Here is a 26,914-nt window from a genome sequence, read left to right as displayed (position 1 = left end):
AAGGAGGAGAAAAGAGTTGTCAACAAACCTGAGGTTGAAATAGGCAAACAGAAACAGCAGATTCCTGGAAATAGGAAGCTTGCTTCATTTATAAGGTTGAATGAGGTGAATATTGGGGTTTGCTGAATAGATTCTTTTATATAGCTTTGGATCACATGGCTTTTGTGCAAGCAAGGAAAGACTGTGGAGCAGTACTGAGGTGAACTGGTGTGGACTTAAACCAGACTGAGCCACTTGGACTTTAGGCTAAGGAACATTCTTCTTTTCTTTTTTAAAAGCACTTTATTTAATAGACTTAGTTAATAGATAAGTCGGGCTTCTCTTTGACTGAAACCAGTTGCAGAGCGAAACTAGCAGATGAAAAGCTATTTGGATGTTAATTGTATCATATTGCTGAGATGCTGTAAGAATAGCCTCTGTCAGAAATATTATTAAAGTGAAGTTAGCTACCTGAAATATCTACTGGAGGTACTTGAAATTTGTGTGATATCTATCTGCGCTTGTCCAGGGTCCAGTTTTTCATGTGTAGAAAACCAGAAATCATGGAAGCAATGCACAGGGTAGTTTTGTGGCATTAGGAACACGGCTACCAGCTGAAGTAACTCTTGAGTGAACGTCTGACAAGCCTAAATTTTCAGAGGAGTATTTGAAAAATATGGGACAAAAGTACTCCAAACACTTACCAGATGATGAAGGGAGAAAGAGGGAAGCTATTAAAAAGTCTGGTTAAGTAAAGTCTTCCACCCACTTCCAACAGTGGTGGCACGTAACTGCTATAAAACATGCCTGTGGGTGCAAGCAAAAACTTTGCATCAAGTTTGGGGCTTGTAGTAGTGAAGACACACACAAGGATTATCTCAGCCATCAATGGTCTTAGTGAATGTTAATTTGGCACGTAAAATAACAGAGAACCTTGAATGAAAACGTCAGTTGTTATTTGCCACCAGAGTATTATTGGTGGCATTCTGTTGTCATACTTGTTTCTGGATACTTTACATAAATTTTAAAGGTAAATGAGTGAATATTTCTTATTGAGAAATGATTCACTAACAAGTAAAAGAATTTAATGTTATCTGTTGTAACAGTAAAGATATGCAGAAAGCAAAAAAAAAAGATAAGTCTATTCATATATTTCTCTACCTATTTTCAGACAAAATCTTCTGAATCAATTTGAATTCTTTGTGGTACGTGGAAGCTAGAGGCTGAAAAGTGTCACTGTTTCATGAATATAATGCTTTTCTGAAGTTGAAAATCTGCAGGTTTTTTTTGAAATCCAATGCTTTTTTACACAGTGTTTATTAGCTCACTGGAGCAATAATTTTTCTATGACAGCTTCCAAATTCAGATGAAAATCTGTCTTCTCAACTTGATGTAAAAATGTTGAAGAATCCTGTTTCAAATAGAATCTGCAGGAAAAGAATTTTCCTGCTTTAAATTGTAATGAAGATATTTGTTCAATATTGGGGAAAAAATATTAAGAATGCTCCTGAGAAACCTTGAGCTGTCAGATATGTGTTTATCTATTCTCTTTGGACTAAGCAATATATAAGCAGCTATTTTTATGAACCTAGGAGTACTTTGAATATTTTCTCTGAATGTTCATTTGGCTTTAAAAAAAAAACATGAGTTTTGAGCTCTTCCCTGCTACTTACTAATGGGCTAGATAATCTTTGCTCTTGATGGTAGCATGAAGTTGCATATGCATTTCAAATTTAGTATTTGAAAAACTTGGGATTTGGAAGCTCACTATGAATTTAACACTGACAAATTCCCAGTACCAATATTGCTTTTTAAAATATTTTCAAGGTGATTTACCTGTGGACGGTAATTGAACTACACCACAATCTGACTGCTCTTTGTTGGCAGAGCTCAGTTTAAACCTTTGCTACTAGTATGGGCCATTTGGGATTATAGCAATTTTGGAAGCCTTATTGATGAATCCTATCTAATACTTGGAAAGCTCCATCCAGTTGCAGAAGAAACTGGCTGTTTCCACAGTCCCTGGTAGAGAGGATGATTCATGCTCTGTGTTACTCCTCTCCTTACTTCATTCCTGTAGATTCAGTTCTTCTGAGCTATCTTGGGTAAAAGTTAAATGAGAAGTGTTGAATTCATGCCAGTGAAATGCTCCATGGTCACCCATTTACCATGAGTGCTAGACAGATGATGTGCCTCTTTGCATAAACATATTCATTTGGAGAAGAGTGAGATTTTTGAAAGGGAATCTCCCAGTTGTCCCCACTCATATTGCTGTGATTTGCATCATGGAACATTCCTAGTCTGCACTGTCTTGATTGCTTGTGGATGAAACTTAACAGAAAAATGCACTCCAACCCCTCATGGACATTCAGTACCTATAACAAGATTAAACTCCCAGATAACAATATGGCATCAGGTCCTCAGCAACAAATGTTGTGCTTCACGAATCACTCCTATGAAAACTGCGCCACATGCTAATGCAAATATAGTCAATGACAGTTCAGAGTGGAGGGGTGCAAAATAGCAACACTTTGTGTCATTGGCTCAACAAATTCCAATTATAAAGAATTAATTAAATTAATTGAAAGCTCAGACTTCCATTTAAATCTGAGAGGAATATGTTAATACCTATTTATTCCTTTATTCTCATTTTTTAAAAACTACATGTCATGGCCATGTAATTACAGATGTACACACACGTTATTAAACATGGGTGTTTCATTTTTTCAGCTGACATAGCTAATGCTTGATGAAAAATTTAGGGGACAAAGTTAAGCAACACATTAAAAAAAAACAACCCTTTGTCAGTTACAGAAGTGATGACTCTTATCAGATGTACAGTAACCATTTCTTATCAGTGATTTGTGTCTGCACCAGAGCCATTAAATTAGATGGGAAACGTTTCAATGGTTAGCTTGCAATCAGACTTGATCTACAAGTCAGGCTATAAAGGTAATTGTATCTTGCTCTGAACTCCAAACTCCTTTAGAAATAGCATTGCCTATCCCTTATTTACCTCTGTAGGCACAGAGGAAGCCAGAAAAGGGGGGTTGTATAAGTATTCTGAACAGTTTTTTGCCAGATGTCATGATGAGTTTGACAACAATGTGCAAGTTTCAAAGGCAATTAATTGACTCTTTTGTCCTAATTTGCAGTGATTTGTGGCAGGGATCCTTAAACCAATATAAAGCTGCCCAGGAAAGAAAATACCTCTGGGACAGGAAACAGGTAATGAAAATATCACAATTTTTTATTATATACAAATCCACATCACGGAGCAAGTGACAAAAACAAGGGAGGATATGATTTGATTTGCTGGTTTGCGCTGGGCTTGCAATGATCGCATAATCTATATAACCTAGATCTTATTTTGGTTTTGGCTTTAGGCACTTTGGATACTAAAGTATATTTTTGGCCCTGCAAACAATCATTTTCTAATGTGACTCTTGTTAACTAACCTTAAAATCTTATTGAAATCACTCAATGGTATATCTCAATGAACTATATCATCATCTTTCTTCCTATAATGCTTCTAAATAACATCAAGTACGATTGGAGTGTCTTTTACTAAACTAAAAGCCAATATCAGTCTGAACTAATGTTCTCGTGGCAAACCATTTTACTTAGTTACAAGGGTCTGAGTCTTTATAGCTTTTCCAAGGTATTTCATTTCATTGCCTTCACTCTTTTCTAAACTGCAGATAAAAATGGTTTGTGCTAAGTTTACTTTCGGTCATCACAGTACTTACGAAACTAAAATTTTTAGATTATGCCTATATTTGCTTTGTTATAAAGTATAGATACAAGAAGCAAAATCAGCTGTAGTCACTTCTCAGTGAATGTCTTGGGCAGAACCAAAAGTAAGCAGATCATGATGATAAGTTGACTTGTAAAAACAGTATTGGGAAAATAAAATCAATATGAGCTTTAAAAGAAAAAGAAAGGTCATCTGATTTGAAGAAGTGTAAAAGGGAGAGCCAAGTGAGTAACATAATGTTTGCATGATGTACTAGAGGACATCTGTAATGTTCTTGGAGTTTGAACAAAAGTTTGGATTAGATATGAGGTTCCCTTGAGTTAATAAATTGTTGTTTCAAAAAACTCTCTGCTGAAATGAGTATTGGATCAGGGATTAAACAAGTTGCTACTTGACCTACGGCAAGCTATATCATTTATAAAAGACAACTAAAATCACATAGTTTCTAGGGTTATTTTTTAAGTCATGTTTCATCTTACTTGAGAATTATTAGTCTTACAAGAAGTGAATACTGTCAATGAAATTTGAAAAGTCTAAGTATGTAGGAATGAAACTTTTTTATTTGAAGATGAAGATTTAAGCCCAGGGTGCATTTAGAAAAACAAAAAGTCATTAGAGGGGTCAAAAGTGACAAAGGTAGAGTCACTAGCTGGTTTCTGAAAATGATGAGATTATAGCCTCTCTATCTCTTCATTCTTACTGAAATAATCAAATCAGAAAATTTTTATTTCACTGATAGTGCATTTGACTTAAATTGTATTTTCTTATAGGTAATTTAATATATTTTTGAATCACTGTAGCACCTCTAAAGTCCTGTCAGAAAATTGTCTTCTTCCCTTCTCAAAGTGTTCTGATTCACTTGTTCTGATTCAGCTTCAGATATTTGTTGCACTTTTGCACGTATACTGCCTGCAAGCATTTGTACCCAGGAAAGTTCTGTATGGCAAATTATGTACAATTATAAGATACAAACTTAATTTAGGGATAAATGTCTAAAAGGATTAAGGAACAACATTATCTGGATGTTATAAATAAAAAGTTATTTCAGTATTCTCTTCCACTGTTGATCCTGTCCATCTGCTTCATTTCAGAAAGGTAACAGATTAACAGTTTAATCCTTGTTGTTTGCTTTATATCCTTAAGGCGTTTGTTTTAAACAGCTTTCTTCATAAAAAGACAGACAGAGGCAAAGTTAACAATGACACCTTTGTGCCTGGCATTGCATTTTCCGAAGAAAAATTTACTACTTCAAAAATAACGCCCTGCTTTTCTTTTTTATTTTTTGCTTCAAAATATCATACCATTGAAAACCACAACTGTAAAACAGAAAAAAAAAAATCACCTTTTGGAATCGGAGAACCTTCTAAATGTTTGCCACATAATGTGTTCTGACCCATTGCAATTTTAAGTGACAGAATAGCTAAAATAAGCCAAGCAAAATAGAATATATTTTCTTAAATTCATATGAAATTAGTGTTAGGTTCATAATAGAAGGTTTTTTTGTTTTCTTGTTTGCTTGTTTGTTTAAATCAATGACTGCTTAATAGGCATTTCAAATGAGAAACAGTGAAATTTAACAAAACCGATCATTCTGTATGGTCACTGAATAGTAAATCCATATTCACTTAAGTTTGACAATTAGCTAATAATAGAAATATGTTCTCTACATATTTAAACTCCATTCAATGTTTTATTGGTAGTCACTTTTCAATTTTGAGTTCTGTTAATAATTAAAATTGTTACTTCCAAAGTTAGGCATGTCTTTGATCCAGTACTGAAATACTTGCTATCTGCAGTACCAAACAATGAAACCAACCATGTGCCAATAGAATCTGTAATCAAATCTGCCTGAAGATAAGGTGCTCTTTTATGGCTAATCTGTACTTTCAGCCACACTTCCATGTGGAAATTTTACTTGACTGAATTAAGTTTATAAGATGCCAGGGAATTTAAAATGGAGAAGCTTGATATCAAGATGACTTCAGATGCTTGTTTTCACAGAAAAAAGATACACAGAGATTCGGCCCCACACATGATCTACATCTCATGTACATTTTCTGTATTAAGCTTCACAGGAAATAAAAGCTAATATTTGGACAAAAACATTTCAGCTATACTTGTCCCAGGGCAGAGGAATGAAGTAAACTTTTCATATATCTAAAGGACTTCTGAGGACTGATATATAACAAAAGAGAAATTCCTGCATACTTTTGTATGACATGTAATGGGTGCTACTTTGAGTCCTGTATACAGTCAATTTCTGTATATATCTCATACTATCACAGATTACATTTTCATTAAGACTGTGGTCATCTGAAAGCTGCAAAACTATCACCACATGGACTCAGCTGAAGGAAAATTCAGGAAACTAAAGCAATAGTGTGATTTAGAAGCTTCATTCTTATATCTTGCAGTCTATTTTATTTGTTGATTTTTAGCATCTACTCTAAAATATGTACTAATGACTTTCTCTAAAGTCATGTGATTGGACATGAAGGAGTTGACCAGAGCTTTAAGGTGAACTGCCAAGATCTTTCCCATATAATGTGCCCTTCAAACCACATCTAGGATCTTCTAAACTCAAGAAAACTAAATTTTTATTAACATAGAAACTACATTACTGAAATTCTTGAAATTTCTTGAAAAAAAAATCCAAGTCACTATTAGAAAACAAAACTTTCCCCTGCCCATTGTGTCCTTGTGGATGGATTTGTGTTTCTTGAAAGTTATATCCTGTGTGGATAAAAAATTGTTAGCCTGCTTCTGAAATGTAAATGTTTTAGGGATACTGTGAACCAATCCTCAGTTTTTATTGTTGTCATTGAACTAGATTTATGTTCAGGAAAAAAATGTTTCAAGCAGTATAACTTATATCTGAGATGTTGGGGTAAACATTTCTATTGTGAGAGATGTTTCTGGTTATTTTAGTGACCACAAATAAGCTCAAACATTTTTTTTTTTCTAAAATGACTCCATCATTACCATTCTCTGTAGCTCCATAGTAGGATGCTGGTTCCAAACTACTCCAGGGTGAATGGTGCATCATTCCAGATTAAAACAAGTACCCCAGAGAGCAGTCTTCAGGGTCTATACTTACAGTCAAAAACCTGTTAAACTAGGCATTGTATACATAGTAAGTGAACAGCATTTACTCTAAAGTCTAGAGACAGGACAAGTAATACAGGCACTGAGAAATAAAGGGTGGAATTAAGTTTGTCTGGTTTACCTATTTGAAAGTTAAATGTCTCTGTGTAGTCTGCCTTATAGTCAAAGGGAAGAATTAGTCACTTCTAGAAGCTGCAATCTGATTCAAATACACTCTAGAAGTGCTCTTTTTTGTCACTTGACAAGAAAGGAAGCCTAGGATTATGAGTTTATGCACAGGTCTCTGACCGTTCCTCATACTTAAACTCTGTTTCCATTTAGATATTTGAATGAATCCTATTCAGGAAGACTCAATTAAGAGCCATGTGCCAGGAACAGTGGCAGAGCTGAAGCTAGGACCCAGGTCTCGCAATTGCAGCTCAGTGCACTGTTCACTAGCACATGTTTATACTCTTCTTGGGTTGCTACTGGCTTTGATTTAAGAATAAAAACCATCTTCGTAGACGCATCTTCTGCCCTACCATACACACTGCTGGAGTTTATAATGAACAAGACTGCCACCTATTGAAAGACCAACGTTATGGTCATTCTTTACAAACCACCAGGATAGGATTGAAAACTAGCTCATCTGATGAGAAAAGGAGGCCTGATGGTCAAAAAGGATTTTGCCATTTTTAATATTCAAAATAATGCATTTTGCATTTTTTAGTGAACAAGAACATTATGTTCCCTTAAAATGTACTTCAAATTTGCTTCCTGTCCTCAGGAGGACATTTCAGTTGGACAAGAAATGGGAAGTAAGGGCAGTTGGAGTTATATGACTGGATTTGTTGTGGAAAGATTTTATTTGCTTATGGGTTGCTTGATGGGTTGTTAACATATTGTATGGATACATTTCAGCTGAATTTTGATTAAACCCAGAAGCACAGAAAATCTGAGCATTTGTTGAGGGTTTTTAATAGTAGAAAGCTATAAATCACTCCAGTAGCTAAAGGATATTTTGTGCATTTAAAGTTCCTTGATTTGTATTTTCGCTGATGAAAGGCTTCTTCATGGAAGGCTTCAAAAATCATTTAAACAGTCCTTGTAGTATAAACAGAAGCAGACTTTTTGAGTACTCAGAAAGAAAAACCAAAGCAAGGTGCTTGAAATTTATTACATATTTATCCAAAACATGCTATGGAATGAAAAAGCAGTTTTCAGCAGGTGCTTTTGCTTTTTCTTTTCAAATTAAGTGTCTGTTCTGTACTAACTTACAAAACCTAAGAAGCTGATCAGAAAGGTAGCATTAGGGAACATCAGAAAGGTAAAAATAACAACAAACTGCTTATCTATTGGTAAAAAGTGTCTTGACAGTTAACATTAAGGGGGGAAAACTTTTTCTTGCCGGTATTTAACAACGACTAAATAACATATTGACTAGTCAGTGGTGTCATTCTTAAAGCTGAGTAAGCCTGACACAACCTGGTGGATGACTGTTTTCTTGTAGATGCAATTTTTCTGTTTCTTTCTTTTCTGCACAGAAGTTACCCTTTATCTTTCGTGTGTTCCTCTAATGGAGATAATTGTGTGCCTACAGAATTAATGAAATGGAGTGTAGCCAAAGAGGGAAACCAACACGCACAGGCCTGTAAGCCTTGTGCGCAGTCACTCCATGCCTTAGAAAAACCCAGGACTCAAATGTTAGGAAATAAAAAGTCATGACTTCAGGTTGCATTTCTCATACAAAGCTCATGAGCTTCACCTATAATCTGACAAAATAGTTGTCTATAATGAAAGGCTTCCTATCAGAGCTTGCAGCTCTGTCACACCTCAATGCTTGCTGTGCTTCTGGTACTTACAGCTTTTTCTGTCATCTAAAGCAGATTTTATATAATTTTACAAACATCAGATTAAAAAAAAATCATGCTGATGGCAACGATTTCCTATCCCCCTCAGTTTTAAAGGGGCCTCAGTAACATGCAGGTGGTTCTTGGTGTGGCTTAGATGAGACCCTTTGATTTCTTATAGCAACTAATTCTTCTAGTGCCATTTCCCAGAATAGTGGCATGTCCCACTGGTAAGGACAAAACATAGTGGCTAAAGAGAAATGACAATATAACAAAGTCAAAGTTTTAAAATAAACACTTTTTTTAGCTTACTATTAAGTGATACCTATGTTCCATGCTCTGTGTCTGAGAAAAGGGAAATTGGTGGATTTTCATATCAATGACTCAAAGTTAAGACACTTCATTGATGCTTTGACAATAGCTTCATTTTCTAGTTTTCTGGTATCACCAAAGGACAGAAAATGTAATTCTAACATACTTGAATAACATGATACTGAATCACAGCTGTGTGCTTGCATTCTCAGCCTTACCCTAATGAGAATTTAGTTTAGATGTTTTCTCTACATATAATTATCCTGTGACTATGAACATAGTGCCAGTTAGACTTACTTCCTAGAACAGCACCTTTCTCAGAAGTTTGACTTATAACAAACAGCTGTGTGGGTTACTTGCAGCTTTGCATATCTTTTTAGATACCAAGAATATATGTTTTTCAGCAGCTTGCTAGTTAGACGAGATGATTTGATTAAGTGTATCTTTATGCTTTTGAAAGATGGCAATGACTTATATTTTTGCATTAAACTAGTTATATTTTTTTCAGAAGTGCATTATAATTGCTCCTCACTACATATTTAATTCTTCCTTTTTCTGAGGTATTTATTGAGCAATCTTCACCAGTCTTTGGACGTGTTTCTACCCAAACTCATAGCCACCTCAGTACCAATATGTCCCTGATAGTAAAGTTCAGCACGCACTTACACTGCTTGGCTTTGAAATCAGTTAAGCTCAGATGTTTTGCTCAATATCTGGGGTGGGGGGGGGGGGTGGGGTGGGGGGTGTAAGAAGCTTATGCACAGCCCTGCACTGACCCTGCAGTGCTACCTGTTCAACTGTTAAGGGCATTACATTTTCAGCTAATGACAGCGAGGAGCTGGTACCCAAAAATCCATCACTGGGCTGCTTGGACATTTGAGTACTTCCCTAAGATTTAGGGAATAAGATGAGAAAATAGATGATGATACCAGTATAATCGGAGTTCACAGAAGCTTTTCTTAAGATTGCCCAAAAGTTGAACTTACAAAAAATTGACTGATTTACTCAAAAAACTTTCATTGCTCCAAAGGAAATATCTCATATAGGGGAGGGTGCAGTATAGCACAGGAGATAGAAAAAAACTAATTGTGGGTGACTTGGGGCATTAAAGTGAATTGTTCTGTTTAATAAAGGCATTTATTGGCCTTTGTATATGAATTCAGTTATCAGCTGAGATCATTATTTCCTCTTACCTCAAGTTTCTGTGAAGTTTCAGTTCTATAGTAAGGGTGTGAAATAAGTGCTTGCTGCGCCTGCACAGCTCTAACATTTTCTGGAAGAAGAAAAAGATGGGAAATCTAACAGCTTAGGAAAAGACTGTAAACTTGAAGCTTTACATTGTGTATGCTCACTGATTTTTAAATATCATAGACATGATGATTTCCAAAGCTTTAAATTTAAGGAGTTTATCATATGCATGGCATTCCTCTGGTTTTTTTGCTTCTATTTTTAAACAACTGACAACATCTATCATCTATTTAAAAATCACTCCTGGTTAAATTTGATAAACTTAATGAGATATATGACCTTTGCCAAAGGTCTGTTACTTGAGATCTCAAAGGACTGAAAAAGGGAGAGGTGTTTCCTAACAGGTGCTTCCTTTCTGAGAACACGTGGTACCCTTTACTGCAGGCAGAAAGATGGGATGTGACCACTTGAACTTGCAGTGGACATGGCTGGCAATTTCACTGATGTTCTTTCAAATGCAAATAGTGACATACTAAATTGTGACACTCACTGCAGACTATTTGTTTTCATCCTGCTGTAAGAAATTAGAAGCCCTTATTGTGGATGATTTGAAATTATAATATTGAGAGAACTCATTTAAAACACAGGAAAAAATGAATTAAGATAGTACTATGTGTAGCTAAAACGATGCTTGCTATTCTGAGAAGTGTCATCTTTTCCTAAAGAAATTGTGGACACTGCAGATATGTTTCAATACACTTGAAGAAGTGAACACTGAGGATGTTTAGTTCCAGATGAATGTAATCCCAGTGCAGATAATCAATCCTCAGTTAAGCCCCCTTGGAATGATCAGCAGAAAGTTCAGAAAGTTCCTACGTATTCCTGCAAACAGTAAGATGAACTTGCTCCGGTCCTTCAGTACTGGGATGATATTGGGTTGTTCATGTGTCCATAGAGTCATGGAGTCAAGTTAGTACACACTATTGGGTAATACTTTCAAGTCAACCAGAGAGCTTTCGATAATAGAATTTCTGAAGAGAGTATTTATTGTCCTTCCAAAGAAAGACAGAATAAAAAAGTAGCAGGATTTAAATATAAGATCTTGCCAGACTATGCCAGGCCTATGAAGAGTATGTGTATGGATAAGTCTGAGCTGCAAAATACACCATTCTGTCATTTTACAGGTTTAGCAAGACCAAATGATTAACTGGAAACTTCATGAAGTTCATGGGCACAGGTTGTGAGGATAGTTTGTAGTTTGGACAAGCCAGACAATGGCAGAGTTTCATGCTTGCAATTTGTGAAAGCCAGTCTGACTGGCCTACTCTGGTGCTATAGTTTTACAGGAAAACACCAGGAAAAGGAAGTTCATCTACTTCCTATAGTAAGCGCAGAAGGCTGGAGGCATGAACAGCTGACCCCACAAAGGATGACTGCACGAGCTAATGAAGCACTTGGCACACAGTGCACATTGACATTAACGTATTTGGAGTTTTATGCTTGTGAGGAAATAGGAAAATGTAGGCGACTATAGTCCAGACTTGCACCATTTCATGAGTCTGAAAAAGTAAATTTTTACCATTTTGACTTTCCCTCAAAAATTGAGGGAAATTCCAATGAAAATTATTTCTGTGCACTGTAGATGCATAGAAAGATGCATCTGCATACACTGTCAAGTAAATAATGTCTTTTAAAAAATCCAACACCTTACTAAAAAATAGCTAATGCTAACATCTAAGAAAGGTTCAAAAAGGGAAAAGGTAACCATGACTGGTCATTGCTGTGCTGTTTAGTAGCTCTGAATCTACTCTTCCACATCATATTCTCCCTTGAAGTGCACTTCTTCAGGGAACCTGCCATTCTGTTGTGTTCACACTGTAGCAGAGACAGTGCATAACTCCAAGCCTCAGGCGCATATAGCCATGAGATAACTATTAAATATCACTAGCTATGAAGTATAATAGACTGAGTGGAAACCAAGCAGTAAAGTGTGGAGGTTTGAAGAGAGCTTTTCTGGTACTCGTCAGTCGTGTTATCTGACATTTTCAAACTAAGGCTGGCTGAAAAAAATTGGCTCACTAGAAAATATTGGTTCGGGTGAACTGAAGTTATTCATCAACATACTAGGATGTGAAAATGTGAAAAATAAGAGTTTAATTTTGGAATTAAGGAAATGTTTTGTCTTTTAATTTTGAAATTAAATTGAACAAAAATTTACCCATGGCTTGGCTCACAGTATTTTAACTTTCTCATTTTTATGCCTCAAATATTTATGCTACCTGAGAAACTGAATAATCAAACACTTGAACTTGTGGTAGTGTGAATGTGCTACTGTTCGTCTTATTCAGCTATTTGTTGTCTTATTGTTGTGTTCTCCAGCCACCTGGAATAATTTTTCAACCACTCATCTTGTGATTATCATCTTTGTTGCAGCTTTAGTGTTCCTCTCTGAAGTGTACAAGCTGGTAAGGTGATCATCTGAAATCTATAGCTGTGTCCAGCAGTGCCTCTCCCTTTTTTCTTTTCCAATGTAAAATACTTATAATTCACCATAGATAGTAGAAATTGTGGTGTACCAAAGCTAATTTATTAAAGAATTAGTAATTACCTGTCAGGACTACTCACATGCTTAAGGTTTAAATACATGCTTAACTTGGCTAACCTTGACTTATAATATAGCACTATCTTTTCTGTACTGACATCTTTTAAAAAACCCACATGTTTAAGGAAGTTCAGACTATTCAAAATTAGACTTTTGGAAATTCTATTTGTAAAAAATGTTTAAAAATTCCTTGCTAAAACCTCAAGGTTATTCCAAACTTTGTTTGGATGTCTAAAAAATTAATCGAGTAATTCTTGGTTTAGCTATGGCCACAATTAGATTGTACAGTGGAATGACAATAGTAGTTATTATGGCTATAATCACAACCTTCAGCAACTGAAAATACAGTCTTATAATATGGAATTTCATTTTTATTTAATAGTGAGGAAACTGAGACACTTGTGTGGGCTCGTAATCAGATATCAGTGGGCCATCTTAGTTATTTTAAGAATCGGTTGGTTTATTTCCACATTTCTAGCTTCTGCAACTCAGTTTTAAAATTATTAAACATTTATTCTCCAAGATCCAAATGCTACTATTCAAAAGCTCCATGTAAAATGTACATGCTTATATAACGATGAAAGAAATTTCCACAAATTAAATATTGGAAAGAGAAGCTATAATTTCAAAGCTGTAAAATCATCTTATTAAAATGCACAGGAATTTAATTTGTGTAAACAATTGCTCATAGCTTCACTTACAATAAGAGAAGTGATGAGCAAGAGATGGTCTATTATTTAGGCTTTCATCTTTCTTTAATATTTGATTTATGTGTCTATCTCTAAGTTGATATTAAATTACAGTTTTTAATATTGTGTGTATGATGTATTAGAATGATCTTAAAAACCAGATGAGACCATGATGTTTATTAAGAAATCTTCAGAATAATAAGGGTCAGCCAGTATCTTCTCAGAACTTGAAAGAATATTTTCTAATTTGTATAAGTGTAAATTGAAGATAAGCCGCAGGTAAGAGATGTATATCCCTGTTACAAAAAGCCACTCCTCAGATTTATCAATCTTGCTTTTTGTGGCTGTATTTTTGAACAGTTCTGCTTGAGAAAAAAACATCAGATTAATTTAAATTTAAACAAATTACAGTATGTTTCACAACACAGAAGAAATCTCCTATTAAAAATTCTAATCAAAGACTTATGACCCTCCCCGTATCTTTCATCCCTGACTGATTCCTCAAGTCTTGTTTACACTTGTGTTTTGGCAGCTCTTTCTGTCTCTTTCTTGATAAACTAATCTGCTAGTTTCACTTTGTCCACCGCGTATCCGATTATATGTGTTTTTTGCTGCTTTCTCCTGAACGTGTTATATCCCAAGTCTTGTCTTCAAAGTTTCTAGCTATTGAACATCTTTTTATTTCAATAAATGTAAAAAAAAAAAAAAATCCTCTCTGTGTGTCTGTGTGTGTGTGTGTCTGTGTCTGTGTGTGTGTGTGTGTGTGTGTGTCTGTGTGTGTGTACTGCAGCATCTGCTGTTTAGAAAAGCATTCCTTTAGCTCCCCAACTTAAAAGTTGGGTCCAGGGCTTCTGTAAAGCAAAGCAATGCAAAGGCTCACTAGCTTCAGTGTGAGATAAACTAGACTCCATCTCCTCTTTCTACTTCCTAAGTCCAACCTTTTGGCTATAACTCTCTATTTTTTCATAATATAACTTGACTCCATAAAGAGGTTTTGCAGTTCTATAAGGAAACTATAAACAACAGCAGAAAATGTTTCCAAAAAAAAGCACAGAGGGCTATGCAAAAAATAAAAATCATACTGTAGTTTATGGCTTGTGCATACCATCTCCAAAAAGATAAACATTCACACAAAGGGATTTTGTTAGGAGCTGCCAAGAATGTTTATGTAAGAGCCTAGCAGTCATGTTCACAGTTTGCAAGTCAATCTAATAAGGCAGAAATGAATCTAAAATTTTAAAGAATCAGCAAACAACTCATGGAAAAGTGGATAAAGTTAGGGGATACTCGATGTATACATTGAGAGCAATTTTAAGTTGTATGAACACACCTCAGGCTCAGTAGCGTAGCATGTCATTGCATGGATGACTGAAATCATAGTAATAATAATAATACCACTTAGATTTAAACTAAATTTAGAAAGTCTACCCATATCACCATAAAACTCCACAGAACTAATTAACTCTACCTATGGCAGTATAAAATATGTGCAGATTGTCTGTCTGTAGACCCCGAGCATCTCACTGAAAAGACTGCCTTCTCTCTCTGAAAACCAGTGCACTGTGGAAGTAACAAGGTTAATTTCTTAATATTGCTGATAACTAGTAGTTCAGGTAATCATACATTCAGGATGGATTTAATAATATGGAAAGCACTAAATTAGCGTGGAAGATCACGATAACCATGGTAAATCATCAGGAAATATGAAAGCCCTCATAATTTTCCCCTTTCTTGAATTTTGTCTCATACTTGTCCTTGAACCTAATTTGAAATAGTTATTTTAGATACTGAAATATTGAAAATAAAAATTACTGTTATCTAGAACTGTATTATGGTGTCAGTGAGGAACTTTTCACTGACCTAATTAGTGCCTTCTTGTTCATCCTCCAGTCCTTTCATTGCTGTTTATCTGTGTCTTCTGATGGAATGGCTATAGAATTATTCAAATATCTGTGGTTTCAGAGGGAGACCTGAAGGCTAACAGGAAGTTATAAACTTACTGCAAAAGCAGCAGCAAAAAGCTACTGGGAATCTAAAGGACTTCCAGAAGGATGTAATCTAATGCAACTGAACAGATAAACCACATTATTAAAAACTAGTAATATGAGAGCTGGATAGTAGAACAGAGTTGAGTGGCTACATTTTTTATCTCTGTGTAATATTTAAAGATCAAGGGAAACAGAGTGTGGTATGATAAAGAAATAGCCACTTCTCTTCAGATGGAAGGAACAGGCACTCATAGGTCAAAGTCAGTCAGTTATGTCAGAGACACCTTTTGGAAAAAGGTCTGGAGAGTGGCAGTCTTTTGGGAGTATCTCTGGAACAGTTTTTATAATTGGCTTTTTGCTAATCCTGTATGTGTGAGCAATTAGAATGTTACACATTATTGACAATGATGAGAGGATATGAGAAGTCTGATAAACATGAATAGTCTAATATGCCTGTTCTCTAATGACGGAGTTAGATTAAAATTGCTCACTGTAAGTTTGTTTATTTGAGAATTACATTGTCCAGATGAAGGAGTGGAGTTTGACACACCACAGAACTTCTACAAACCTGCAACAAATGTAATGTGGAACACAAATGAGAACTGAGCAGGACATTTGTTGTGAGTGATAGTCTTCCTGTCCAAGAAAAGATCAAATCAGATTATCCTGCTTCTCCAGAGCCCTCTCAAATGGGTTTGTTACCTGAGGTTAATAAATCTTGATTAGTTTTTCTACCACATAAAATAGCTTCATCACTTCCAATTAATTCAGTGATCAACCAGTGTCTCTTCAGGATGCCCCTTAAATCTATTTTAGTTTGAAATTATTTTAATTTGAACCTTGTGAAAATCATCTCAGCAAGATGGTAAAGTTAAATTTTTCTCTCAGTCTATTGCACATCACTTTGTAAGAGTCTGAAACATGACTTGAAATAGAACACTGTTACATGCACTCTACAGTTTTAGACAATCTTCCTGGATGCTTTGCTGATTTGAATGCTCACCTAATCAAGCTTCAGTGATGATCAATGAGCCTTTTAAGTACACTTTTAAGTATTCTCCAAATTTAAGGATTAAACAGATCATTTTGTCTTATGATTAAAAGAAGATTAATATTAATTCCTATTCATTTTGTTCATCATTTTACTTCAGCTAACCACAACTGGTAAGAATTTGAAAAGGGGAAAGTTCATAATTTAAATGCAGGAAACCTTAAATCTAAATTTTTAAATGTTTTGGTTCAGCTATAGGAGGTTTAATTTCAATATGTTTATTGGAAATATCCTGTTGCAATTGTATACTATTTTGGAAAGCTTGTTAAATCATTCCAGCTTAGTATCTTTGGCTATGTAATCAGATTGGAAGATTTTCAGGAATGGATCCCTCCAACTCTCTATTCCTAATTTCTTGAAGTCCCATGGAATGACATGATTCTTCTCCTCTCATTACAAGATAAAACAGTTGAGGATCTGCAAGCTAAAGTCTTTGTGGGCAAAAGAAGGCTATTAAGCTACTTGTAGAGAGACACATTTTCTCAATGTACCTCACCTCCTAAGAAGAGCTGGTTAAACTGAAGATGTGTGAGATGTACCTTTCTGCAGTGATGTGTCACATCTACTCAAATTACCTCTTGAGGTGAGAATGAGTTTTGTATTTCTACCCCATATGGAAACCACATATGGATCTCTCAAGGATTTAACTTCAACTTTTAAAAGGAAAATAAGAGGCATGGCAAGGTCTCTCAAATTTGATATTTGACAAATAATCTGGATGTGAACCAGCTTGCAATGAAGCCATTTAAATGTAGATGTCTGCATGTATATTGATATGACTAAGCTTCTATTAAAGATCTACTGAACAAAACTTACAGAACAATTTAAGTCACCTTCAAGTGAATATGCAGGGATTAGTTAGCTAAATAGTTTCAAGACTATACTGGCTGTATTGTTTAGGATGTTGATTGTGTAGCCTGAACACAGGTTTCCAGCTATAGTACCATTTCAGACACCCTAGGATGTGAGTTGTCTTTATGAGGCCAGCATTGGCGAGTCACAGGACTTAAAGGGGGATGTCCTTCAGCTGGCAGCTGGAACTGCAAACTCTAGCGCACCTCAGGTGGTACTGAATGCCTATGCCTAGGCAACTGCATCAAGTCCTAGCGCTCTATTAACTTTAAGGGAAATCAGGCACCAGCTCACATTGTAGACACCTAATTTTAGGCGACTTAAGCTGGAACAGAATTCCCAGCCATGTCTTTCACATGAAGCATTTCCCTGATAGACTCTGATCCAATGCAGCTGAAAAGCTTTTAACAATCTATGGAGACATGTATAAAGCAATACTTTCAAAGCTGAAATGCTCACGCGAACCAGGAATTTTCTAGGATGGTACGTTATTTCCTCCTGAAGATAAAGGAATATGTGAGGCAAGGGAGTGTTTGAGAAGCAGAAAGTAACTGTAAAAAAAGGAAAGGAAATTTATTTCTCATAAAGTGTATGTATATCATTTTTAAGCTTAGTTTTACTTTTTTCAAGCATCAAGTAAGACAGAAAGTCAGGGACAAGAGTCATGTGAGGCAAATAAAAGCAAAAATAACACTGAAGGGGTTCGATTTTTTTATCCCAACAAAAACTTTCTGAAAAGATAATGTAAAAAAAAAAAAAAGGAAAGTCAGATTAAATGATTAAATGATTTTCATATAACCTTTGAAAGTATACTGCAATATCATTTCATGAGAGCATTCTCACTCTGAGGCTTAAAATCTTGTGTCACTTGCCCATCTACCCCCTTTTCAGCATCTGTAAGCAGATGTAATGACCAAGATAAGCACATCAGTTTTGATTCTGATATAAATAGGAAACCATTCATTTCATGATGGACCTGGATCTTCAAGCCAATTGCCCACTTATGTTATTGGAGTAGTTAAGCACAGAAGAGGTTTTCTTCATGCTATTTGCTTTATATTACCTCTGAAACCTGTGTATCTGGAAAATCTCCTATAATGATCCCTTCTGGACTTAGAAGGAAATAAGATTTCTTTTAGCATCTTTAGCTTCTGGGTCCTGCTTACATTGCAAAATTGAGTTGGCAAGAAAGGTTGAAAGATGTACAAGAAGAAATGTCTGGACAAGTCAAAATCTCAAGGAAGTTTCCTTGGGAGACCAGCTCTAAATATGAGTGAAGACTTGCGAAAGATCAACAAATAATTTTACAGATATAGTTTACATATCTTTAAAAGTGACAGTTTTGAGAAGACATAATGAGCCTCAGACAAATCAGTTTTTTACCTTATGGGAAAGTAAAAATGAAGTCAGATTTGATTTGGAGAATGTCAAATGAAAACCAACATAACTGCAGAAAAACTTCTGTATTTCTATTTCAACCTATCTGATTTTGCTAAATTGCAAAAATTGCCTCACAAAACTCTTAATATAATTCTCCATTTGTTTCTGAAAAGGGATCTTTCAGTTAAATCCCAATCTTTGGATGCTTTTTAGAAGATTTTTGTGGTGTATTTCTTCAAGCAATTGACAGCTCAGTTAAGCAGAATGATTATAAATACTCAGGAGTGAAGCATGTCACTCAGTCTGCCTATAAAGTATAAGTGAACCTGCAAAAAAATACAAAAGCAGTGAGTAAATAATTAAGCTTAATTATTTTAACACATAATTTAATCACTAATTACTTGCATGTGTAGCTTAGAAAAAGACATTTCATCAATTCCAATTTGCAGAAATAATTTTCTGCCTCTCTTATTCCATAGAAGCCAACTGCTAGGGAAGAAAATTCATATTATTGAGCCAGAAAATTATAATAAATATCCCTCAGATCCCTATGACCCTGTTTTCAGTCCACTGTTGTAACCTATACCAAGTGGTACATAGAAAAATATAGCATTAAATGCATGAGCAGTGTAATTCACTTTTACCTAAGCAGTCTTCAAAAAACAAATACATTTGGTGCAGGCAGTAAGATAGTCTCTTTCAAGCCATTATTGATGGGGCTTGTATTTCGTTTGACCAGAACACTTTTTGTATCCACTGAAACATTTTTCCTCTCATTGTGTCAGTTTCCTTATTAATCAGACCTCAACATATTTCGCCACAGACACAACTTATGCAATACTTTGTTTTACAAAGAGATGTGAATGTGAAGGATTCTTTTTCCCCTTTGTATTAGTTACCCTTCTGTTGTAAGTGATACCTTTCAGCTTGCCAGGAAATGTGCATTTTGATTTCTCGCTATTGTGTAATAAGCTCGTCATTACAAGGAGCAGCCTGTGCAGCTGTGTTCAGGTGCCACTGCAGAGTGACCTGTACTTCCCTTGCCAATCAGCACAATGAGGAGAGAAAACAGATAACAGGCAGAATGCTGCAGATAACTGAGGTAAAGGATTACAGAGGGAATTGTTTTTGGCAATGATAATCTTTTCCCTTGATTTAACAGCCAAAATATGGCTAAAATTTTCCACCACCTTGTCATAAGTTCCATGGAAAGTGATGTCTGAGCTCTTGGTACAAAGCATAGTGTGAGCCTTTCCAAATTTCTCTGAAACCAACCGCGGGTGTTTCACTTACACTTATACAGCAGTCATCTCAGTGAAACAATATTTATAGAATAAAGTTAAATAGTGTTCAAAACTACTGTAGACAATCGAGGTAAATGTATGAACTTGTATGAACCAAAAAAAGAAAAAAAATAGTTGTAACTTCTTCAACAGATTTTGTGAAGTGAAACCACTCTTTACAATCAAATAGATAAGTTTTCAAAAACACTCAAATCTTTCTATTGCTCAGCATCAGTATCTAACACATAGGATAATGATATACAATAGTAAATTTGAGTAGGTAATGCTTATAGTAGACATGGAAGATCGTAGTGCTACTTACCATGAATTTCCTCATACTTTGCCATATAAACTGGCTCCACAGAAAGAAGAATAATACAAATAAGTTTGGAGCCATGCTTCAGAAAAGCAAGTATAATCCTGCACTAATACATGTCACCATAAGATCAATATCGAGACTCTTGTAACATATATTGCTTGTTTGAAGAAACTTTCATCATATGCAACAAGTTGCTTCCATAAGATGTCTGAGAAAGGACTAATCCTGTATTACTTGTCTGCTGGCTAAGGACTGGTGGACATACAAAGTAGATCATAGACATGGAGGAGAAAAGAATACGTCAAGAAGCAGTTTTCACTATTGACTGTTCTTCATGAATTATGAGATCACACAAAATATTTATCCTCATGGGGAAAGCAAAGCAAAAATGGACAGGATCAATTAAAGTAAACATGGGTTTTATTCAGTTAGTTATAAAATTTTAATTTGGAGAAATCAAACTGAGAAAAGCATAACTAGTTGAACCTCAACATGTCAGTGCCTCTAAAAGAATGAATTAAGACCTGTAGGGTGTACTTGTGTTTAGAAAAAACTATTATGTTGCTATGTGCTACAGGGACAACCCTGATTAGCCTTGATTAACATCAATGTACAAAAGTCAAGGTGGGGTTTAGTTTGCTGTTCTGGCATAAGATTTTCCATAATTATGGGAGTGAGAAAAAAGTTTCACAGAAGTCATGAGAGACAAAGAAAGCTACTATTCCACAACACTTTTTAAATGGAATTGTAAAGAACTAATCTGCTCTACACAAAGTGTTCATTTACTTTTTTTTTTTTTTTTTCAAAATTTTATTCGATACAGGATGATTGAGAAGTCTGTAAGTATGCTGTCTGGCTGAGTGCCAACTGCTCAAGAAAAATCCTATATGAAGCTTTAGTAGTTTCAGTTTACATATTGTTGCATATTTTTAGTGGTGGCCTAGGTAATACCTATGATATAATTGTGATGTGATGAATACAATTGTGTTTATCTGACTTCCTGTACACGGATGATTTCTAATTTAATAGCTAAAGATTCAGTTATTAGTAAGAAGGCATATGATGCAGGAGAAATGTAAAATGTCTGATCCTACATCTGAGAGTATGGAATGCCAGCATAGTAAAAAAAATGGGGAGATTTTACCAACATAGTAGGTGAAAGAAGATAATAAAATACATGGAGCTGTGCTGAATAATGGAGAGAAAAAAATTCTCTTTTATTGTGTGAAAACAATATTTCTCTTCAAAATTTGCACTGGGATACTACTGTGATGTGTTCCCATGTGAAGTCTGAATTCTCATTTAATTCCCTTTAGGGCTTCATTCATTTTTTTCAAATTCAAGTGGCATCTCCAGGACAGATATGAAAGTTCATCCAGCTTTCTGAACAGACCTTTTTATTTTCAGTCTTTTCTGTTTTTGTGCTGCTGAATCATATTCCACCTGAGAAGAGCTGTGACCTCTTCACTTCGTCTTCCTCAGCCAAACATTGCACATGGTTTATTCATAAAACACATTGTACATTTTCTGCCAAAGAAACAAAAAACACCTGGAAAATGGTTGGAAGATGACTGAGAAGATATGGAATCATAGAAAATATGTCTGAAAGAGATCTCAAGAGCTCCTTTGATTAATTCCCTGACTCATTCCAGGATCAGCTATCATCTCTCATAAACATTTGTCTAACCTACTGTTACAGAAATCTCTCCTGATAGCGATTTGAAGCTTCCCTGAACTCTATTAAAAGTTTCTTTTTGGCATTTACCCCAAATCTGTAACTTGAGGCTTGTGCCACAGATTTTAAGGTTGAACCCATAGCCCATGTTGAGAAGATTATATTAATTTCTTTTGTGAAGCTGTCTTTTACACACTGTAGGACTGTTTTAATACAAAAATGTCAGAGAATATACCAGGGAGGGGTCAGTCCATCTTATTCTGCTTCATATAGTCTTCCCTAAGCAGTTCTTATTGGCTAGTGTTAGATACAGAATGGTAAGTTAGGTGGACCTTTGGACACAGTACAGATCATCTTAACATTACCCCTTTCAGTCGTCTCTAGACTTTGTCTTGTCCTTTCCCTAGATGAGAAGGTTTTCAAATTTCCTGCTGTCAGTTACTTTTTTCTTGACATCTCATCATTCTTATTCTTAATTTTATTTAATATTTTGGAGGTTGGACAGTGGTTTTGAATTGTTCAAGTTTTGTTCTCTGATTTCCTTGCAACACCTTCTGTACTGATGTTGAAAATCTGTTTGTCAAAATTTGTAAATAACAATAATGGTATTGGTCCAAGACAAATCTCTGTGGTCATCATCAGATAACTGACTCCAATTTCACAATGAGCTGTAAATAACTATTATTTTACCATGTATCAAAATATTTTTTTTCAAACCAGTTTTCCATCCAGCTTAATGTTTTCTTATCTATAGCATGTCTCTACCTTGTTTGTGAAATTATCATGTAAGAGAAAACCAAAAGTTTATGAATGTACATATTACGTATGCTTCTTCCACTTTTCATCACAGATTGTTTTTCTGCCACAAAGGAAATGAAATTTTTTTTACCTGATTTGTTCTTATCGTAAGCCAAAATTATATGAGTTCTTTCATTGCCCCTGGCCCCTAGAACTTAAATTCTGCATACCTATCTGAGGAGAGGCTTTTGTTCAGATCCCTACAAAGTTTCAGTAATTACTCCAACCTAATTTTCATTAATTTTTTTGTTGTTGTTTAGATACTTGAGTTTAACAGTGCAGTAGTTGCTTTTCAGGTACTACTCATGTTGCTCTTGCTACCTTAATGTGAAACCTTGGCAACCTACTGGTCCCCTCTGAGTCCCATTTCATGTGTATTACAAGTGTATTTGTTTTAACACAAAGATCCCACTCAACCTGAAGAAAATAAGAGGCATAAAAACTTTTATTTATGATCATGCCTTTGTGCATTTAATGTCACAGTGAAAGACAAAAAGATTTCATTTTGAACAGGTACACTGCAAATCTCATTTCCATTGCCAGAATGGGCCAAACTTGGAAATGCGGATTTTTTATTCTTCCTTCTATTCTACAAAACAAGAAATTCACATTTTTGAGACAACAAAATATATATGCAAATAGTGTACCCAAAGGCTGTGTCGTCTTTACTGAAGGGGATTGTTTTTACAGTAAAGCAGCTGACAAATTCCCTAGTTTCTTTGTGTAGTCATGTGCTTAGATATGTTAAGAGGTAAAATGAATTGCCTTGGTACCATAAAGATATGACCCTTTGAAAAATTAATTCTCGTAAGTTGCCACTCAGAAACAACATGGCGGTTTTAAGCAGGAAAGCCAAAATATTGTACCTGATTTCTTACTAGCTCAATAATGGACTTGATTTGGTAGAAACATTGATAATAATTCCAAACATGCCAAAGTGTAATTGGCTAAAACAGATACTTACAAGTATAAATTAATCCTTTCACAGTTCTTTCTTAGTATATCAGTAAATCTTACCAGGATAAGTGCATCTGCTACGTATGATTCACTGGAAGCAGATTTCTGCATGTAGACAAGAATATCACACAAATTTTAAACAGAGAAAGTCAGAAGGGTTTATTTACTATAGATAGAGGAAATAAATTGATTATTTCTCTAATTTTCCTCGATACGTATCTTTTCTACCTGCAATCAGTCTTTTTTAGTTTCTCTCTTCTGAACCCTGAGGGGATGCAGGTATGAGGCAGACTCAGCCAAAAGGCTCTCATACAAAGGCCCTAATCTGGCAAAAACATACCAAAACCCTTATCTTCGTATGTTTCAGATCAGGTTCAATCCTTCCATCTTGAGCCCACTTCTAATAGAAATGTCCTACTATGTGACATTTTTCTTTTCCTTTTCTGATGCAATAGCTCTGCATAAGGCATTAAAAAATGAATGGTTTGTTTGTCAGTGAAGGGAAAGAATAGCAGGGAAGGAAGCATGTTAAACTACACAAAAATATCCTTGCAGCTTAAAGACAGACGAAACTAGTTCAGGTAAGTGTCAGCTCCTCGTAAAACTAAATTAGAGCAAAAGCTTGACTGAGATTCCAAAGTATCTTTTTAGCTTCTGTCATTTCACTGAGGTTTTATTTTCCAAATTCATCCTGAAATCAGAAATGTGGATGCTTTAATGATAAAAAATGGCTTCTAACCACATTTAACTGCTTGAACAAACTCTTGTGGGTAATTGTATGTCAAAATTATCTCCTGGTATTTTGAAGAATTGGGTGTACTGAGGGTCAAGATGTAACAATATCTTAACAATGTCTTTTTTAGCAACTTTGACCTTAAGATGTTCTACTTGACTCCCAAGGAAGGACAAGCATCTGACCCTTTTGCAGGTTCGTCTTATGTTTGCTGATGACAGAAATAGTTCTATGTTCTGTGCCCTTTGCATTTACCTGTTGCTGAACCTGGGGTTGTTTAGTCTGGAGAAGAGGAGGCTGAGGGGAGACCTTATTGCTCTCTACAACTACCTGAAAGGAGTTTGTAGCGAGGTGAGGGTCGGTCTCTTCTCCCTAGTAACAAGCAATAGGACGAGAGGAAATGGCCTCAAGCTGCGCCAGGGGAAGTTTAGATTGGATATTAGGAAAAACTTCTTCACCAAAAGGGTGGTCAAGCATTGGAACAGGCTGCCCAGGGAAGTGGTTGAGTTCCCATCCCTGGAGGTATTTAGACATGGTGCTTGAGGACATGGTTTAGTGGTGGACTTGGCAGTGCTAGGTTAACGGTTAGACTCGATCTTATGTGTCTTTTCCAACCTTAATGATTCTATGATAAATGTTACCTGTCATTAGGTAAAAAGCTTTTCTAATGGTTCTAATAATTTTTCAGTTTTCAGGTCTTAACCCAAGATATCTTTTGTTTGTTTGTTAGTTGGAAACAAAAAAAAAGAAAACTCCATTTTCAATATCTCAGGTTGGAGCTTAACATCCATTACTCAGAGAAACTGAAGATCCTGGTTAGGATTTCTGTTAAATACTCTATTGCTTCAACAATTGCAAAAGTAATTGCTCTTGTAAAATTCTTGGTCAGGTCTTGTGGATTAAAATGTTTGAAGCTATCAGGTAACTAACAACTTTGAGCTTCTTATAAGGGTCAGCTTATAAAGGTTTCCAGGTTTTCCATCATTATTTGCAGCTGCCTGATAATTGGTTTAATTATAGCTGACAACACAGCTTCAAACAAAAATGCAACAATGAAGAAATCTGTGGTTGGAAGTGGGCATTGACTTGCTTTAACTATCCTTCTCTGTGAACAAAACAGCTGTCTAACATATTTTTTTTTTATTTATTTATTAGAAAAATACTGAACACAGTGAATGAAATCTAATGTTCACAGATGTGTTTCCAGTTTGCAAGTTCAGGGGATTTTGTGGTTGGTTTTTTGGCATTTTTTGGGGGAGAGGGTGTGGTGTGTCAGATTTCAGTTTGAAGTACTCCCTATTCCCTTCGGCTGCCTTTTTATTTTCCAGAAGCAAGATATAAACCTCAGGTTTCTCATCCTCATTCATTCATTTTACTTTTTTCTTGGCTTCGGGTTTCCTTTTCTTGTGCTCAGTAACACTGAAATTTTGACTCAAGGTTTAGTCTCAATATTCATTTGAAACAGATTATACTTTGAGTATAAATTGACTTTAAATGTCTTTTTCTTAATCTGTTTTTATTCTATTTTACAGTTCCCACTGTCTCCCTAAAGTTTAATTGCACACTATTAGTTCTTTTATAATTCCTTATGCTATTCTAATATATTTAAACAGAAGATAAAAGGTAGTTCATCACTCAGTCACACATACTACTTCAACCATTTTTTAAATTTGAGTTAGGATTGAGTCAGGAATAGTTTATTCAAGTACCCTACTTATTGAAGTGTAAATGACCAAGTTCCAGATTGAATAATTTTTGTTAAATATCAGCTTTTCTTAACTTTTTTAATCTTCAAAAAATTCGGTATCATAATATTCCAACTGAAAAATTATGAATTGCTTATACCAAGTGAACATTTATTTCTGCTATCTGGGAGGAAAGATCTGTGTTCAGTGTCTTGTGTATTCCTCCTGTTGTTGACTCATTTACCTATTGATTATGTCCAATATGCTTGTTGGTATAATGAGTGTTACATATATTTCTGCATTATTCAGCACAGCGGTATCTTCATCTTTTTTTCCAGAAATTCTGGAATTTGTATCTATTTAGTCAATACATGTTTCATTGTTTCTTTTTCCTTTTTGTTTCTTTCCTTCACTTTAGCCTGCTAATAACTGAGCTGATCATTCCCAAGCGAAACAAACAAACAAACAAACAAGAAACAAAAATGCCTCACAGTTCAATGTTCTTTGAAAAAACTCAGTTGCTCTCTATCTGTATTCTCTGTTGGTTCTCTCTGAACTTCATATGCAGCAACAGTGGAATTACGCAAGACTGAGTTACTCAGTTATAGCCAGTTCCAGCTGCATAAATACAGACAGTGAAAAATTTTATCTGCAAACCAGTTGTTATTGATTACAATGGAAAGATAAGTTTGACAATCAATAATTCAGAGTGGTAGCGACAGCTATCTGATG

General features: G+C 35.3%; 1 protein-coding gene across 2 annotated transcripts in view; it reads left to right on the top strand.

Moving 5' to 3' along the window:
• LOC148054566 (uncharacterized) overlaps positions 1 to 26,914 on the top strand; it is a 77,974-nt gene that overhangs the window by 31,519 nt on the left and 19,541 nt on the right. Inside the window, exons 5-6 of one of the 2 annotated variants that reach the window (XM_087767059.1) lie at positions 3,135 to 3,207; positions 16,901 to 16,972. In XM_087767059.1, the coding sequence (XP_087623185.1) occupies positions 3,135 to 3,207; positions 16,901 to 16,957 (130 nt within the window). In that variant the 3' untranslated portion in view covers positions 16,958 to 16,972. Of the gene's footprint in view, positions 1 to 3,134; positions 3,208 to 16,900; positions 16,973 to 26,914 lie in introns of those variants that run through there. The other variant, XM_087767058.1, reaches the window with a different exon arrangement.

The sequence above is a fragment of the Nipponia nippon genome, unplaced genomic scaffold (assembly GCF_047370975.1).
Source record: "Nipponia nippon isolate SJK-2023a ecotype South Korea unplaced genomic scaffold, ASM4737097v1 scaffold_3, whole genome shotgun sequence".
Classification (NCBI taxonomy): domain Eukaryota; kingdom Metazoa; phylum Chordata; class Aves; order Pelecaniformes; family Threskiornithidae; genus Nipponia; species Nipponia nippon.
This window is presented reverse-complemented; position numbering and strand designations above follow the sequence as displayed.